Source organism: Chelonoidis abingdonii, chromosome 15, assembly GCF_003597395.2.
Source record: "Chelonoidis abingdonii isolate Lonesome George chromosome 15, CheloAbing_2.0, whole genome shotgun sequence".
NCBI classification, from domain to species: domain Eukaryota; kingdom Metazoa; phylum Chordata; order Testudines; family Testudinidae; genus Chelonoidis; species Chelonoidis abingdonii.
Window position 1 is genome coordinate 28,564,986 of NC_133783.1, and position 19,708 is coordinate 28,584,693.

General features: G+C 39.3%; 1 protein-coding gene across 1 annotated transcript in view; it reads left to right on the forward strand.

Moving 5' to 3' along the window:
• Positions 1-19,708, forward strand: part of PCDH15 (protocadherin related 15) — a 1,383,724-nt gene that overhangs the window by 1,063,448 nt on the left and 300,568 nt on the right. Inside the window, exons 18-19 of the mRNA XM_075072657.1 lie at positions 8,971-9,103; positions 16,432-16,511. Of these exons, the coding sequence (XP_074928758.1) occupies positions 8,971-9,103; positions 16,432-16,511 (213 nt within the window). The remainder of the gene's footprint in view (positions 1-8,970; positions 9,104-16,431; positions 16,512-19,708) is intronic.

The following is a 19,708-nucleotide window of genomic DNA, read 5'->3' on the forward strand; positions in this document are numbered from 1 at the left end:
CAAAAAACTATTATGTACATAGTTTAGTCCTATTCAGTGTCTACTCGGCGCTTCTTGGCTTGTCTCTTGTATTCATTAAATGGAGCATCTCTTGTCACTGTCCAGCAATAGTCTGCAAGCATTGATGGGCTCCATTTGCCCTGATAGCGTTTCTCCATTGTTGCAATGTCCTGGTGAAATCGCTCGCCGTGCTCGTCGCTCACTGCTCCGCAGTTCGGTGGAAAAAAATCTAGATGAGAGTGCAAAAAATGTATCTTTAGTGACATGTTGCAACCAAGGCTTTTGTATGCCTTGAGGAGGTTTTCCACCAACAACCTGTAGTTGTCTGCCTTGTTGTTTCCAAGAAAATTTATTGCCACTAACTGGAAGGCTTTCCATGCCGTCTTTTCCTTGCCACGCAGTGCATGGTCAAATGCATCATCTCGAAGAAGTTCACGAATCTGAGGACCAACAAAGACACCTTCCTTTATCTTAGCTTCACTTAACCTTGGAAATTTTCCACGGAGGTACTTGAAAGCTGCTTGTGTTTTGTCAATGGCCTTGACAAAGTTCTTCATCAGACTCAGCTTGATGTGTAAGGGTGGTAACAAAATCTTCCTTGATTCAACAAGTGGTGGATGCTGAACACTTTTCCTCCCAGGCTCCAATGACTGTCGGAGTGGCCAATCTTTCTTGATGTAGTGGGAATCTCTTGCACGACTATCCCATTCGCAGAGAAAACAGCAGTACTTTGTGTATCCAGTCTGCAGACCAAGCAAGAGAGCAACAACCTTCAAATCGCCACAAAGCTGCCACTGATGTTGGTCATAGTTTATGCACCTCAAAAGTTGTTTCATGTTGTCATAGGTTTCCTTCATATGGACTGCATGACCAACTGGAATTGATGGCAAAACATTGCCATTATGCAGCAAAACAGCTTTAAGACTCATCTTCGATGAATCAATGAACAGTCTCCACTCATCTGGATCGTGAACGATGTTGAGGGCTGCCATCACACCATTGATGTTGTTGCAGGCTACAAGATCACCTTCCATGAAGAAGAATGGGACAAGATCCTTTTGACGGTCACGGAACATGGAAACCCTAACATCACCTGCCAGGAGATTCCACTGCTGTAGTCTGGAGCCCAACAGCTAGACTAGAGCCAATCAACAATTTTAAGCATCATTTTCGTTCTCAGTGACCCTGAATTAGTAAAGTTTGACTACATTTATTTCAGAAGCATTTTGGCTGTAGAGCAGTGTATCCTGCTGAGGGATGAATTCCTTACTTCTATTAGAGGGGCTGATTATTACAATATTTACCAAAATCAAGTTAAGATCTCACTTCTTGTAGTTCCATTGGTCTATTTTATTATAGACGTATGACTTTTTTTTTTTTCCAAAATTGACTAGTGATTTGGGGTGTCTCAGTTTTTGAGTGTCCAAGATGAGATGCATTCCAGGAGCCTGACTTCCAGAGAGTGGATGTTCAGATCTTTCAGTAAATCAGGCCTCTCTCAGACATTTCTGTAAATCACCCAAAATTACTCATCAGAGATTAGACAAGGTTTATCGAAGATAGACAGATGGCAACAGAAGAAAGAGTTTGGAAATTACTCACTTGGTTCTAAAGTTAGGTAATGCACACAGGCTTCTTTTATTTCATTCAGAGAAATAGAATCTTTGAATTAATGTCTTAATTCATATCAAGGGGGTAACTCTATTCTCAGATCCCATACACTGATACCAGAGCAATACTTTGAATAAATGGCAATAGATTTTGCTTGTTTGTTTATTAAAGAATCAAGTAAGAGTGCCCATTTGCACTCTTGTTACTGGCTATAGTCAGGGCCAATTCCAGGTACCAGCTCAGCAAGCAGGTGCTTGGGGCGGCCAAGGGGAAGGGCCAGCACATTGGGCTCATCAGCGGCAATTCGGCAGCAGGTCCCTCGGTCCCTCTTGGAGGGAAGGGCCTGTTGCTGAATTGCCACTGAAGAAGAAAGTAGTTCCCTGCAGCAGCCACCGATCGGGGCTTCTTTTTTTTTTTCCTGCTTGGGGCAGCAAAAACCCTTGAGCCAGCCCTGGCTATAGTCATAGAATCCTTTGAGAGAGTATGTGATATGCACAATACAGTGCACATTGTATGTGAGGTACATCACAAAGCAGAGCTGCATGTATATAGGATCTTGCTTTTTTTGATTACTTTGAGGAGATAAAGACATTTAAATCTTTGCAAAATTTTATGGGTTTAAGATAAAGTTTGACAAATCTGAAATGTTTGGGGGAAAAGAAATCCTGGCAGCTAAAGAATGTGTTCTATAAAGAAGTTTTAGTTCAAATATATAACTCATTCCCTGAGGGTCTTGCTGTGAAGAACTCTTAGGATCTGGAACAACTATCTGACCTTAATTTTTATCCATGAATACAACAAATAAGACAGTGTGATCTGTGGAACACACATACAATCTTATTGGAGGATTGCTAACATTCACAGGAAGATTTCTTCAGTTATTATATTTCAGTCCCTCCGCATTGTAATTCCAAACAGAATTCTCACACACACACAGGACATTCTTTAATATTTTACCTGAGAGAAAGAGAGTCCAAGACTGAATGAGGTTACACAAACCCTAAGGATGATGGGCCAGAGGAGCAGTACCAAATCTAATACACTCTTACAAAATATGCCAGTTACGGGCTTTAGTAGAATAAGGGATGTGATGAGCAAAACAGACCCTGATGCACACCATCGAGGTTTGCATAATAAAGTGAGTGGCATCAATCTAGATATTGATGGTGGAGGGAATGACTCTAGGCAGGTTCTTTTCATAGTTTAGAGAAGTTGAGGAGAATTTTTGGCTCTCTGACTCAATATTATAAAGGAACAGTGCTGCATTGCTTTTAGAGCAGCTCAAAGAGAGGGTACAGTCTCTAAGGAAAAAATGACTACCAGAAAGAAACTCTTTTTGTTTCCCCAGAAAGCTTGAGGGAATCTATTTGGACAAACTTGGAATCAAGCTTTAGACTAGGTCTTGTTTTTGTCACTTCCTCTTTATACAGCAAATAAATGAAGGAGGACATTAGAATTCCAGTAAAGAGGTAAAAAGATATGTTAATAGTGTCGTATATTTAGATTGGTTTAATTTTTTTAAGCTATCAATAGCACAAAATGAGATAAGTGATGTGTAACTGATATTTTTCTGGAAGACTAGAAAACTAAACATTTCAATTCACTCACTCAAAAATTCACTGACCTATTTACCATGTTTCCTTTTTAAAGTATATGGAAATACTGACTGTTTTTTCATTTAACACTGTGTAATAATTAAGGTCAAATATTAACTTTTTAATGGTGACTACTATATACTGAATATTTTATAGACTCAAGTTCATTAGTGGTTTTTGACTTATCTACAGCTGATGGCATTTCCTGGCTAAAGGCTATGTTATTAACTTCATTGTTCAGGATTTCATCCTAGGGATATAGCTGTTTGTTTAGTTGAAGAGTGATCTAATTCAATAAAGTACAATGGATCTACTTATAAATTTTCTTCCTTGGGAGACTTTGAGAGAAATTTCCTATACTTAGAATACGGGAATACAGATGGATTTTCTCTCAAATATGACCATTATTCCTGGGGAAAAAATTAGAAAGTTTAATTGGGTTTAGTAAGAGTTCAATAAGAAGGAAAGAAATACGAAATAGTAATTTAGATGAGGAAAAAATATCTCATTGTCAAACAAAGTAATAAATGACTGGGTTCTGCTTTGTGAATCCAAATTTAAAATTAGCTTAGTTCTATATCTTATTTTTGATTAACACTTCAAATTAATGGTTTGTAATTCATTATAGCCATATGGTAAGATACTGTACTCTATATTCTTAAGATATCTATTATTAGCTAGACTTAGTAACATGGTATAAGTGTACTAAAGTATATTTAATTACATTAATCAAGGACAAATAATCATGCTTAATTCTATCAGATATTCGTCATTTATGTCATAGTTAAGGAGTCATTCATGAGCAATTTCCAGTGTATTGACAAAAAGGAAAGGCATTTGTGATATATGAGCAATTACAGAGCAGATTTTAAGGTTTCCTGTCCTTTTCCAGTTCTTCTTAGACTGTAGGATCATTACAGTTAATGATGAAAACAATCCACCAGATCAGGTCTATCCACCTGCCTGTCTGCATTTTCTCTTTGAAAGTTGTCTACAGTGATGCAATATGTCTTCAGAATGAGAGTCCACTAATATGCATACAAATCTCTTTATACTTGTACATACATGCTAGCATACTTTACAACAGTACTGATGAGCAGTTGATGTACACTGGCCCAGATAGTGATCAATTTCTGTGTAGTCAGGGACACCTGAGTGAGAAGTAGCCTCCTCCCGCTTTGTGTAACTATTGAGGGTTCCCTCTCACCAGTGTTGCATGCACTGAGGACTCCACAAGGAGGTGCAGAGAGAAGACAGAAAATGAGTCGAATCTCTCCAATGCCACTTTGGGAGTGGTGTGGCTTTTCATTGCCCCCTATATGGGCAATGTGGTGTTCAGTAATCACTCTGGGCCAAAAGTGTTTGAAAGAGAACTTCATAATTCAGTGACCAGTTCCAGCTTTCTCTGCAGTTTCCCTACCCTAGACCTCCTGTCTGGGAACCTATGCTGTTTAAAGGCACAGTTTCCAAAACCACATAGATTATTAGGGTTGGAAGGAACCTCAAGAGATCATCTAGTCCAACTCCTTGCTCAAAGCAGGACCAAGTCTCAAATAGCCCCCTCAAGGATTGAACTCACAACCCTGGGTTTAGCCGTCCAATGCTCAGACCACTGAGCTATCCTTCCCTCCATAATCTTTTCCCAGCCAGAATCAAATAATAACAGTTAACAAACAACATTTATATAACACAATTTCAAATACTTGTAATCAACCTAGTTACTAACAATGGTCAATTAATCCCTCAAGTGTCTTGTACTGTTACTTGAACTTGCAGGTCACCCTTGAAATATCAGAACTACTGTTGTCAGGAGGCAGTAAGTCCATTTGTTCTGGCAGTATGTTCGGAGCTTGGTTGTCTTGACGTAGTGTGGTGGTTGTCTAACTGAGACATTCTCAGGCAAAGTAACCAAACTTGATGCCTGTTATTTCCCTCCCTAGTGGAAGTAGTAGCAGGCATCATCTGTTACATCACAGTAAATGTTCAGCTGGGATGACAATCTTATATGACATGTATGTTGTTTGCAACCATTGATTACTATCATAGATGTACACTATTCATGTTTGTGAAGTGACTGCTACTCTCAGGACTCCAAATCATACTGCTCTTTTTTGTTAGTTTTTTCTGCCTCTTTATACTTCTGCAAATCCCCAGTTCCACTGACATCAGCATCTAACATTACAGGTATTCTAGTTCTCAGAGATCTGTTAAAATGAATGAATGCAAGTGACAAACCAAGTTTTGCTGGTGCCCTCCTATAGTTTAACAGTACTAAGTACAGATGAGACTCTGCAGCCTTTTTCAGTAGCTGCTTTATTATTTTAACATTACTTTCTACCATCCCATCGGATAATGGAGACTAATGGTTACATGTCTAAACCCAATGTGATGAAGCAGAGAATCCTACCTACCTACCACACAGAAGGGGTTAAAGAGAGCCTTCAGGTTCAGCTAGCACTGTCCTATTATAGCTGCAGCTAATGCCAGGCCTGGAGAGGGGAAAGAGGAGGAGATAACCCAGCTCAGTTCATGGCTGACTGGTGAAGAGGAGGAGCTAGCTGCCTCCCTAGCTGAGGGGAAGGATCACCAATCTGCCATTTGAATAAGCCATCAGGAAGCAAGCACTGTCTTCCTGGCCAAAGGAGACTAAGAAAGAGGCCTGGGAGCTCAGGTGACTGAAGCATGGAGACCTTGTGGGTATTCCAAGCACACTAAACTTACAGCTGCTTCACCCAGAAAAATCTGGGACCACAACAGGATGCCACCAGGGTCCACAAGGGGTCACTACTAGAGAAAAACCACCACAGCAACTTGGACTATAGCGGGCCTGTGATGGGGCATGACTTAGCCAGTAGGAGGTGCCACAGTGGTGTCTTGGGAGTTAGCTCTGCACCCTCTTCTGATGGTGTCTCGCTCACCCTCACTTCTGCTCCTGGACCCACATCACTCCAATGACTGTGGCGTTCTCGTCATGACACTGTCCTACAGCTGAGCCACACTCCCTGTTCTCCCCTTCTGGGGGACCTACAGTCCCCGCCTAGCCACTTCCCTCAGTGGCAACTGCAGTCCACTGTCCCAGGGCCACTTCCCATGCAGCTCCAGCACCCTCTTCTGCTCTTGCCTCAGCCTGCAGGCCCTAGCAGCCAGCCAGGAGCTCTTTCTCACTCCCCTGTCTCTGTTTGCAGCACTGAATTATCCCATGTGCTGGGGCTTCTTCACTCTGCTAGGAGCCTTGTCTTCTCCCTTCAGATTCCAGTCAGCTACTGAACTCTGTCCTGCCTGCTCTTCTTTTATGAGCCTGTTGGGCCATGAATGGCAACTCCTCTCAGCCACTTTCTAATTGGCTGCCTGTGGCACAGCCTTCCTAGGGTTGCTTTTAACCCCTGTTCTGCCAGTGAGGGGGAACCACCCCATCACAGGGCCATTCCCCAAACTGAAGGGACAGCAGTGGACGTAGAGTCCTTGATGGGAGATCACCTACTCAGATGTTGACTTACACAGGACCCTGGGCTGGGATCTCCTTCAGTTCCCCCTTGGCAATAGTAATAAGTGTTTTATGGCCTCCCATAAATATAGACATTAAACGTTTACGCCCATGGACTTAAGCGAAAACCTACTCCTCCATTGCAGCGTATATTGACACTCTGTTTTTGTTAGTGCCCGTGACACACAAGCTACTGGTCTCCAGTTTTGACCGTACTGCTGTAAGAGGAATGTGGTAATACCCTTCTTGGAGGCATCCATGTTCAACTTAGTTTTACTCTTAGTGTCATGATTCCTCAGGACTAGGGCCTCTTTAGCTAACTCCTTCAGTTTTTCAAATGCTTTACTAAGATTTGCATCCCGAGCTCATTAGACATTTTTGCACAGTGAGGCTCTCACGTTGCTTGTTTGGACAGCTAGATTAGGCATGAATTTCCCCAGTTCACCATTCCAAGGGATCTTTGTTTGTTTAACTTCCTTATTTGTTGAGGCAGGCATGCTGGATATGGCCTCTGTCTTACTGTGCTCTCTCTGCACTCCTGGCGGTGTTAAGTTCTCCCATGGGTGTATATTTTCCATTACATGGAATTTACACTTGTATTTGTTTGGCTTTAACACAGCACTTCTTGCTCTTTCCAGAGTTGTCCAAAACCTCTGGTCATGCTTTTCTACTTCTTTTCCCCTGATCAAAACATCATCTGCATAAACTTTAGCACCCTCTATACTGTCAAAAATTGTTGTTTTCCTGTGAGTTATCTCAGGTGGTGAACAGACCCCAAACTGTGTCTCTAAAAGGGGTAGGTTGAATGTGCATGAACATGTGCAGCTTTTCTGCAGGGAAGCGGCGCGGGCTGAGGGATGTGCTGGCCACCCTTCCCACAGTCCCCATTGGCCTGGAGCGGCAAACTGTGGCCAGTGGGAGCCGCGATCGGCCGAACCTGCAGACGCGGCAGGTAAACAAACCGGCCCAGCAGGGGCTTTCCTTGAACAAGTGGTGGACTGGCTTTGAGAACCACTGCCCTAGAGAACATTTTTCCATGTTACTAAACAATCACACAGTGTGGATAGTGGCTGCACAGGTACCTAAACATGACGTGCACTGGGAGAACTATGTAAGGAGGATATGGAATATTTAGCTAATGTCTGGCATGATATAAGCAACGTAAACATTTTTTTATCAACATGAACATTTTCTAGCTTTACATGTAAAAAAATTAGTGTCTGTAATATAGCATGAACAAGCATGTACTGTATCAGAATCCTGTACAGCTAATTAACAAAGTATTGATTAGTGATGTGCATTTTATGGTATTTACGTAAACTTATCTTCAGTTGATTCAAAGTGATTTCAAATTCATATTCCTGTGAACCTTTTAGTAGATTTTTAAACTATTCATATTTTATATCCTCTGGAAAATGTATGTGTTCAGATTTCTTCCCAGCAGTTTTCGACACATTTGTTTGTCAAATCATGATTTCTTTTACTTCAGCCCTAAAGAACATGGAGATTTAAAGATTGTCAATTAGTTTATGCAAAAGAAAATGTGACACTGGTCCATGACTGGGGCTCCTAGGCACTACAGTAATACAAAAACTAAATAATAATAATAATCTGCTGTGTGATGATTGTTTACTAGGTGATATGTTTCCTGATAACTAGGCACTGCTTTATGGTTCTGGAGATATTGTAGACGTTGGTAGTATAGTAAAGTGTGTAGGCTAGATCTTCAGTTGTACTGAGATATAAGAAAAAGGTGCGTCTAAGACATTTTTCCCATTCTCTCTATCCTGGAGTTGCTGTGGGCTATTTTGGCGCTCAGTGTTAATTTGGAGGAGCATAATCTAGAGTGCTGTGTGTTCCAGCCCTGTCTTCTCCTTCAGCCATCTCTGTCTTCTATCCCCAAAGAAACATAGCTGGTTTCACCAGTCAAGGATTTCCCCCAATGGGGGAACATGCATTAGTGTATCAGAATTTGACACTGTGTCAGAAAAGGCATAGTACAACTCAGGTGTTTGGGGGCTCATTTTTGCAAAGCATGCACCAAGTTAGTTCCTTTTAAAAATATTTAAGATTTTGATAGGTTGAGATGGGAGTCTGGGTCATTTCTGAGACAACGCAGGAAGAGGTATGACTTGAAGAAGGGTTTTGAGCAGGAGAGAGAGGTTGTGTGAACTACAGGATTAGGGAGGACAGTCCATAGATATAGGAATTGTAGGTTATATTGCCATTCTGCTTTAAATTGCTTTTGACCTGGATTTGCTTCTTTTTCTGTCGTTGCAGGAGCTCCATCACTACTGTTTACATTGAGGTACTTCCTCCAAACAATCAGAGCCCTCCTCGCTTTCCCCAGCTGATGTACAGTCTTGAAATCAGTGAGGCCATGAGAATTGGTGCCGTGTTGTTAAACCTGCAGGTACAGAATAGTTCAGTGGAAGCTTTACACAACTACTTCTGTTTACATGTGTGAGACTCAGGGTCCTGTACTCCTGTAGAGGTCAAAGCGAAGATTAAAATCTATTCTATAAGTAAGAGCGCATAAGAAAATGCAACTTGGCATTTTTGTAACATTTCAGATTTCCATCATACCAAAATATGTTCATGCATAGCTTTTAACCAGCCTTCTGCTCAGAAATGTGATAAAGAATAATAGATTATATTTAAACTTTTCATTGAATTTAATATTTGTGTAGGTTGTCAGCATGAAAGCCCTGAATATTGAAAGGCTTGTATTTATCCACCGGGCAGTTACACTGGTTATGCAGATTTCCCTGTAATGATTCACTAGTCTCAACACTTCTAAAAGTGAGAGAAAAATTCCATTTCTGTGTCCATTAATTCCTTAGCCTCTCTGCGGATACTGCCAAAAAGGAGGCCAGTTGTGTTTACTATATCTGCCTACTATGCAGTTCACTGACACTAACAGTTCACTGTTTCACATGTATTATGACTATTCAGTTGTGTAATTACTTTCAGTCACTGCTGACTGGAGCTTGATTTGAACCAGTGACCCAGAAGCAAAATGTTCAATGTCCCAGTTAGAGTCCTCTGATGTCTCATAAATCAGGACCTACTATGCCCAGAATCCACAAGCTTTTCCCGATAGGAAGCTGAGAATCTTCTCTTTTTCTAGTGGTTCAAAATTCCTAGTTCTGGTCTTGAGCAGTCATGGTATTGGACCACTGAACCTGTCAGTGGGAAAGGGCTTTCAATAAATCTGGGCTGGAGTTTTTAAAGAAGCCTAAAAGAAATAGGCATCCATATCCCAATTGTATTTAGGCAACTAATTCTCTTAGGCTCATTTAAAAAACCTAGCCTGAATGTATTTATCCCAAATGGAGTTCATGCTAACTGTTGTCAGTGGGTAACTAAAACTCAGTAGTGAAAAATAGTAAAACAGATAGTATTTAGGGCTGTCAAACTATTTTAAAAAATTGCAATTAATCACAAGATTTAAAAAATTGCCATGATTAATTGCAGTTTTAATCACATTGTTAAACAACAATAGAATACCAATTTAAATTTATTATAAATATTTTTGCTGTTTTTTTCTACATTTTTCAAATATATTGATTTCAATTACAACATAGAATACAAAATATAAAGTGTTCATTTTCAGGCAAGTACTGTAGTACAATCTCTTTCTTGTGAAAGTGCAACTTACAAATGTAGAGTTATTATTATTACTATCTTAGATAACTGCACTCAAAAACAAAGCAAAGTAAAATTTAAGTGCCTGCAAGTCGAACCGTGAAGGGGCATAAGAATGTTTTCATAGCTGACCTGTAAATACCTTGCAACCCCAGCTGCAGCAATGCCATGCGAACAACTGTTCTTACTTTCAGGTGACATTGTAAATAAGAAGCGGGCAGCATTATCTACCGTAAATGTAAACAAACTTTTTTGCCTTACCAATTGGCTGAACAAGAAGTAGGACTGAGTGGACTTGTATGAGGTGAATTGAAAAATACTATTGGTTATCATTTTTACAGTGCAAATATTTGTAATAAAATAATAATAATATAAGGTGAGCACTGTACACTTTGTATTTTTGTTGTAATTGAAATCAATATATTTGAAAATGTAGAAAAACATTCAAAAATATTTATAATAAATTTTATTTGGTATTCTATTATTGTTTAGCAGTATAATGAAATCTGTGATTAATCACAAGTATAATTTTAATTTAGTTTGTTTTGCGTTAATCGCATACCTTAACTGCAATTAATTGACAATCCTAATAGCATTTCTTGGACAATTTTGACCGAGATCTCGGTCTGTAGTGAATGAGGCCCACATACTGTAGTCCGGTTACCTCAGCAGAATGCAGATACTCAAAGGAATAGAATCAGAGACAGTGGACTAGAGCATCAGCTGGTATAAATAGCATAATTCAATAGAGCTCCACTGAATGGAGCTAATCAATGAAGTCAGTGCCAGAGCTATGATACTCACCAGAGGATATGGCTCTGTGTGTTTGCCATTTTCAGTAAATTTACTGAAAATAAATTATCTAAACCAGAATGAAATACAGGAACTTTAACTGAGACTGATTCATGCAGATGCACAGGGGAAAGTTTCTGTTAAACAATGTGCTGAACCACTGACAAAAGATTAGCATAATTATGGATGGTTAAACAGACACAAACACCCACGCAGAGAGGGAACAAATAAATTAACCCAACACTGAAAGTTACCTTTTGGCACATTTATACTGCCTGTAGTGTGTTTTAGAATTACACAGCTCAACTCTTCTGGATAATTTTCATAGTCAGTCATAAGCTAGTTGTCTCTGAAAGCATTGAAAAAAGAGAGCCAGCTGCAGGCTGAATCAGGAATAGGCATTAAACTGGCAGCTGCTCTAATGCAGGAATATGCAATCCTTGAGGCTCAGGTTATCTTGTAGGTAGCAGACCTTAGCTAGTTTTAGGATATTCATAGATTCATAGACTCTAGGACTGGAAGGGACCTCGAGAGGTCATCGAGTCCGTCCCCTGCCCTCATGGCAGGACCAAATACTGTCCTATACTATACTATATTGGATAATGCAAACACAGTATTGGAAAAGTAAATAGAGTGTTAAATGAGCCTTGCTTTTCCCAAAGTTTCCAAATTAATTTTCAATATTTGTTTGTTAATATTGCGTTGTAACATCAAGTTGTATACCCAGAAATTTAAAACAAGTGTTTATTTAATCTAGTTAAAATTATCTTTAGGAAAACATGTCAGGTCTAAATTTCATTTGTAGAGAAGGGGTGATATTAGCCATACCAGTGGGGCATGAAAGAGTCATGGTCCTTGAATCCCTTCTCAGTGACTTGGTCAGCTATGGAGGTGAGGATTTAGGTGGTGTAGCTAGCCATGGCCATACTCCCATTACATACCAGAGATCCTCAGATATTATCACTAAGAATATTTTGAAAGGAGCATAAAACATTTTAATTATTAAAGAACAGTGCTTTGAAAATTAAAAAAAACCCACCTTATTATAGTATACATTCGAATGATAGCTTTGTATTGTATATCCTGACACACAGCATGGCATATGTGTAATCTATTATTTTATTATTAAATTCAAATAAGATATTGCAATATTTACGCAAAATATTTAATTGTTAAATCACAAATATATCTAATAAAATTTGTCCAAAGACTGTTTGTCTTGAACATGTGTCATTTCCATTGAGATCAAGGAGACTGCACGTGATTTTAAAGGTTAAGCAGATGCATAATTGTTCGTAGGATTGAGACCTTGTTTTGTTTGGTAGGATGGAAGTGAGAAGTATTGGAAACAAAAAAAAAAAAAACAAATAACAAAACCACATTTTAAATCCTTGTTCATTTAATTCCCTTTTTTAAATTTTTGACATAACATTCTGATGACAATAGCCATGAATGACCAGCTTCTTTTGAGAGCAGGTTCTTTAATTTTTTTTCTGAACTATGTGACCCCTAAGGCCTTGCAATGTATTTCAACTCCTAATAAGTAATCCTCAATATTTCAAATATACCCAATAGCTACATACACTTAAAAATTCCACTTTATTGGATAGTCTAGTTGTCAGTTCCTTCTATTAACACACAGATGAAGGAAAGTCCAATTTATTTTGTATGCTAATTCCACATATTTTAAAATGTACCCAGTTGATTACAACTGGTATTTTAATAGCAACAATCAAGATTACCTTAAGTAACAAAGCAATAAATAATCCCCACTGTGTTATCTGATAAATAAAACTGCATTTATTGCATGCCTAGAAGCTGTTTATTACTTCAATTCTGCCAGCCATTGTTGATTAAAGCTTAAGTATGCAAATGTTCTTATTTTCTTGATATTTCGATAAACAGGAATAGAGCAATTACCATCTTACAGAGGTGTACTCTACAAGCAGGCAGTAATTCTCTAGGGGTGGCAAAATGGGTGCATTTAATTGATCTTGAAATATACATGTGTCAAAATACAATTTTATTTAATCAGCTGATCCAAATTTAGAGAGAGATTATTTTTATTGGGTTGTGAGTCTTCAGTTTTCTTTGTGTTTTTACATGATGTACTTATTTGAATTTAATTGATTAAGATCATACATAATTTATTTTGCTATTACTTATGCATTTTAAAGAAGCACATTCGAACCTTCCAAATCAGTGATGTGCATTTCCTAGTTATTGGGGAGAGGGGGAGTGTCTTTGTTCTTTTGTATTTGAGAGTCTGGATTCAAGAAGAGAAGGGAAAAAAAGCTGCCAATGCTGCAAATTTGATCGACAGTCAGGATAGTGAATTTGTCAGCTAGGATGGAGAAAGTGAGAGGGAAACATAAAGTGTTCTGAAAAGTAACAGAAAAACAGTGATGGTTAAGAGATGTGACCCCAGATAGAGGGAAAGATATTAGGTGTGTAGAGAGAGAGATTTAAGACTCATCAATATAAAAGTGATGTTGGAGACAATGGAAATTAATTGAATATTAGAGCTTCTTAAAAATATGGGGTTTTCCGCAACAATTTTTGTCAGATAATTTTTTCTCATTTTTTGTTTTAAAAAATGAAATTTTATTGTCTAGCTCCCCGACATGGAGATGAGTGTAGAGGAGACAAAGGATAGACCTCTGGAAACACCAAACAAAGTGAAAGAGAAGGAAGTAGATCCATCAGAGCTAAGGTTGAAGAAGCAGTCATCGAGACAGGCAAAGAACCAGGAAAGGGCAGAAACACAGAAGTCCAAAAAAAAAAAAAGAAAAAGAAAAAAAGAACATCAGAATGAAACTGGTTCTCAAGAGTGTCAAAAGCAGTAGACAGTTTAAGGCGGATGAGTATGGGAAAGAGACCTGGAAAGGAAGAGGACAGTTTCAGTGGAGAGGACTGTAATTATTTATGCAAAGTGAAAGAACTCCAACAGGGGGTGTTTGAGAGAGATCCATCTCTGAATAGCCAAGAGCATGGTGATTAGGATGTGGTAGACCTATGCTGAGGTCCTCTGTCTCAATCAGGCAGAGTGAATGCCCTACCCACTTGGCTATATGCTATTCTGGGGAGGGTCTCCCTCTTTTCTTTTTCCTTCCTGGACCTAAGACAGCTTTCTTAATTACAGTTTCATCAAACAGATTTCATTTTGACTGACCATCATTTTTAACCCCCCAACATTGTCAAAAAATTCCCAACCAATTCTTCCCTTAAAGAGATATTTGAAAGAGGAGAGGGTAGTGGCTTACAGAACAGTCTGTGATTGCTGCTTTATACAAAAAGGGCAGCATGGAAAAATGTATAAAGATATTTACGCATTGGGCAGTCAAATGTGGCAAAACTGGTGGAGCTGAGGGGCTCAAGAGCAGATCTAACTTATGTGAACTGTCTGTAGCCCATCAGAGATCATATGCCATCTTGGGATTCCCAGAATATAATGAAATGCAGCCACTTCCTCTCCCAACAGCCAACACCTGCCTTGTGCCAAGGGCCTTGGGAAGAATATTTAGGAGCCGACTCTGTTCTCTGACAGGGAAACTGTGTATCTGCCTGGTTTGTATTGCCTCAAAAGATTGATTGTGGCCTCTTGAACTTTTTAAAATAATGTTTGGCCCTCAGGCTCAAAAGGTTGGACTCCACTGCAGCCCATCACCAGTTACAAGTTGAGGGGGGATTTGATAGCAGCCTTCAGCTGCCTGAAGGGGGATTCCAAAGAGGGTGGAGCTCGGCTGTTCTCAGTGGTGGCGGATGACAGAACAAGAAGCAATGGTCTCGCGTTGTGGGTGTGTGTGTATAGATTGGATATTAGGAAATACTATTTCGCCAAGAGGGTGGAGATGACCTCCTGAGGTCTCTTCCAAGCCTAATATTCTATGATTATGAGTTTTATCATCACAATCTTTCAGCAAAAACAAAAAAAAACCAAAAGAAATTCCCTTTTGTTTTTCACTTTTATAAATGGGTCTACTAATAACAGCAGAGAATCCTGTGGTTATAGATAACAGACATTTAGGAGCGTGAGCTTTTCGTGGGTGAAATACCCTTTGGCAGACCTGCGTCTGACGAAGTGGGTATTCACCCACGAAAGCTCACGCTCCTAAACGTCTGTTAGTCTATAAGGTGCCACAGGATTCTCTGCTGCTTTTACAGATCCAAACTAACACGGCTACCCCTCTGATACTCTACTAATAACATTAGTTACCAACCTTTGCAGACCAATATATTAGGTTTTTTTAAAAATGATTATGAGGATGTAGAAAATAGAATTAAATTCTTCAGGCTTTTCACAGCATTTGTATTCTTCCTAACTTGTACAGTAAAATCTTGTCAATCATGTAAACTATCTTCTATTTTTAAACCAGTTAAGAGAGAGATTATTAATGTCAACATTCTTTCAAGTTTGCTTGGACAGTTTTTGAGAGAAAAGTATTAGGGCAGTTTGCAGAGCTTATTCAGTAGTTATCTTCTGGTATGTGCTTGGTTTGCAAATTCCAAGATTTCACATGTCAAGTTTCTTGTTGTTTTTCTTCTTAAAACAGCCATTCAATATGTGAAGTTCAGGTTCATAGATACAATTGCAAGAACAGTTCTGTCAATCTAAATATCAAATGTTTCAAACATCATTTTTTAGGGCATTAAAATTTGCCCAGGGAAGGTAACAATGGCGTGGACAATTATTATTGTGAAATCATTTTTTGAAAGTATTGTTCTCATCCTGATCTTCAGGGATGCCCCAGGAACCTGAAAGAAAAGTCAGAAGGGTTGTGATTTAGGGGTGAGGGTCAGTAAGAGGAACATCAGCAAAAAAGATTGAGAAAGATGGCAAACAAAACAACCAGAAAGTAAAGTATCTGGATGAGAAGAATAGGGGAAAAGTCCCGCCCTCAGGTTTGTCAAGGAAATGTCAGGATCTGGTCCAATCAGAATATATTTGCACAGCCCTTAAAAATAATAGAAAATATAAGTACTCAAATAAATAATAAATTTCATATGCTACTTGTTCATACTAGTGGTAATAATTTCAAAGTGTATATTTCAAATAATTAAAATAAAATATTTTTGTATGTGTTCAGAATATTGATGTAATGCAACTGCATAGTGAATACTGCACATACAGCCATAGCTGATAAAATGGAAACAGTGAGGACAGATTCCTCTTGAAAAGATACTTAATATTTAAATGGCTTGATTCTGAAGGTTAATTTTACAGCATATCTATTGAACAGCACTAACCAGCTTTTTTAGCATTTATAAATGTAACATATTATTTTGATTGTTTTCCTGAAGGCCACTGATCGAGAGGGTGACCCAATAAGATACCTCATCCAAAATGGAGATCCTCAACATGTTTTTAATCTCTCTGAAACGTAAGTGGAAAACCCATTAGAACTACATTTTTAATTCTTCTGTCAAATGAATATATAGATTGTGAGCAAGAGAAACAACTTCTAATCAGAGGTGTTCAGCTGTTTGTTGTTCAGCTCTTAGCTGTTAATGAGAGCTCACTCGGTGGTACTGAGCTCTGAAATTTTACACAGGGGACTATTTATTTATTTTAAACATTTTACTAGCTAAAACCTATTGAAGTGGAAATATTCCATTTACAAGAGTGACCTGGGATTAATTAGATGCCTTTAAAGTTGTCAGCCTTTTGCTAATGAAAGGGATATTTTTACTTACTTTCTAACTTTGAAAAATACTACTCCGTAATGAAAGGGAAGATTTTTTGAGCTATTATTTTAAAACTAGATATTTCAGACATCAGTAAAATGGGAAACATTTATCTTTTCCTACAGTTGAAAATCTCCTTAATTTCAATAAGAGGATATATTACAAGTACCAGACAGTACCCCCACATTCTTTCAAGTGGCTGCAATTTACATCCTGCCATTCTGCCAAATGTCATTCCTATTCAACGGGAAAGGGAGGGTAAGATGACTTCCGCATGCAGAGAATGGGAAGAGAGTAAGCAGAGGTGAGAGGAAGAGGAGGGCTTTTGTTAGGGGCTTATATGTTAATCTAATTTCTTCAGGTTTAAGGAGTAAGTGAAGAATTGCAGAGACCTCCTTACACCAGTGTGAATATACCAAAATAAAATACAATAGATCCATAAAAGTTCAACCCCTAATGTTTGGATGGGATTAGCTAATCTAAATTTAATGTATTTTTTAGGTGACCTTTACCTTGGTCTCTAAGCACTGACAAAATTATGTAGAAAGGTAATGGGTAATGGGCTCCCTGATTGGCTACCCAACCTGACTTCAACTCTGACCCTTGGCTCTTCCATTTTGCTCCCAGCTTTGGTTCTGACCCTGGGTTCTGATTCTTGGCTACCAGCTCCTGTGCTAACCATAAGCGCTGACTCCTGCTCCAACTGTTAGGCATGACTGCCTACATTCCAATCATGAACATCCTCTGAAGAGAGTGTTGGTTCTCAGGAGAAATGCCTGCAAGGCTGTAACCTCTGGGGGAGGGCTTGCATTGTTTTTGAAATAAATCCCACAGGTGTGGCCGTTAACTAACTTCACCTTCCACTTCCATGGTTTCAATGTATATATGTGTGAAGGTAGTCATTGCTAGAAGAAGCGTTTATCAAAGCCATGGCTTTTATTATGACTGTAGTCTAAACTCTGCTGGCATACAGTTCCAAAGTTGGTGTCACTTGCTGCACAACACTTAGTCCTCAGTATCTAAGGGTTTGTCTCCACTGCAAAAGACCCATGAACATAGTCGCAGGTGGCCTGGGTCAGCTGACTTAGGGTCACAAGGCTCAGGGTGTGAGGCTATAAAATAGCAGTGTAGATGTTTGGGCTCTAGCTGGAGCCCAGGCACTGAGACCTCCTCAAGGGGAGTGGGTCTCCTCAGAGCTTGGTTTCTAGTCCGAGCCTGAATATCTACACTGTTGTTTTTAGCCCTGCAGCCTAAACACTGCTAACCTGAGTCAGCTGACCCAGCCTCTGGGATTTGGTGCCACAGGTTTTTTATTGCAGGTACCCTAAGAGTCATTCTGTTTGTCTTCAAGTGCATTGTCCCTGTTGGACACAAATCTATTTAAGATATTCATGACATCAATGCATTGAAGATTTTTTGGATTAAGAGCAAGACTAAGATTTTAAATTCAGTCAGGAAACAAATTAGGAGACACTGGAATTCGTGGGAAACTAGTTTGTTGTGCTCTCATCATCATCAATCAATCAATCAATCATCTTATTATTTCTCAGCATTACACATAGGGATGTTTTGTTTTGTTTTAAACAAATACCCTTCATAACATACAAGATATTTAAGCATAAAAAGGGAAAAGCTACTGTTTAACATTTATCTCCACCAATAGGAGCCACCAATAAATCCTGACCACAAATCAACTCTGTAAGTTTGGGTACTCAGCTGTTTTGTTTAAACCTCTGCAGAATTCCAGCATTTTAGTTGTTCAAATTCACTTGTTTTCCTTTGACTTTCCTTAAAATTCTGCTCTGCCTGAGAGTGCTGTCTTCTGGAGGTCACCGACTGTGATGTCTTTCACTCCTGTCATGTTCTTGAGATCTCATTCATACCCTTAAGGTACACCCCAAATGTTCCAGTAATCACTGGGATTGTTTTTGTTCTAGTTTTCATAATAGTTTCATTTTCATACTTCATTATCTTCTCTTCTTTTTTCATTTTTATATTTCTGTCTGCTGGTTTGGCACCTCAATTCATATGGTGTTGTTGGTCTTCTTTCTACAACAACAATCGATCCCATTTCCCCGCAATGTGACAATTGCCAGATCCCTTAGAATCTTATGCCACGTCTACACTATGGGATAATATCGAATTAGCTAAAATCGGTTTTATAAAACTGATATTATAAATTCGATTTCATGCGGTCACACTAGGCACAGTAATTCGACGTTGTGCGTCCATGGTCCGAGGCTAACGTCGATTTCTGAAGCGTTGCATTGTGGGTAGCTCTTCCGTAGCTATCCCATAGTTCCGGCAGTCTCCTTCCCCTTGGATCTGGTTGAATCATTTTTAACGGGGGTTCTGGGTAAATTGTGTGAGTCATTCCTCCTCCCGGGAAAACATAGCTGACAATCCTTGTTTGCGACATTTCTCCCCTGGATTTGCCTGGCAAGACGCGCAATCGCACATTTGCAGCAACCATGGAGCGTTCAGCTTTTTTTTTTTTCCAGCACGTAATGTTGTATGGATCCGCGGACAGAGAGGCGATACTCAGGCTAACAGCAGTATTCAACTTGCTTTTGCAGGTAGCAGAGATGGTTAACCAGTTGTCTGTACCAGTCTTATGCCGGAGTAACTGGCAAATGAATGAGGTTATCTCTCCCTTCTGTAATGTCAGTGCTATATGAGTGCCCTGGCTGAAATCTGGCCGGGGCAAACGCAAAAGCAAAATTGGGATTGACTCCCGCGAGTCAATCCTCCTTATGGTTTCTAAAAATAGAGGTCTCTGCTAGAATAAGGGGCAAGTGGGTATTAGAGAACAGTGTATCAGACAGCACAGTTCTCCATGTCAGTATTGTACAGGGGGTGCCTGCAACAACCACCGTTGCTTCCCTTCTCCCCA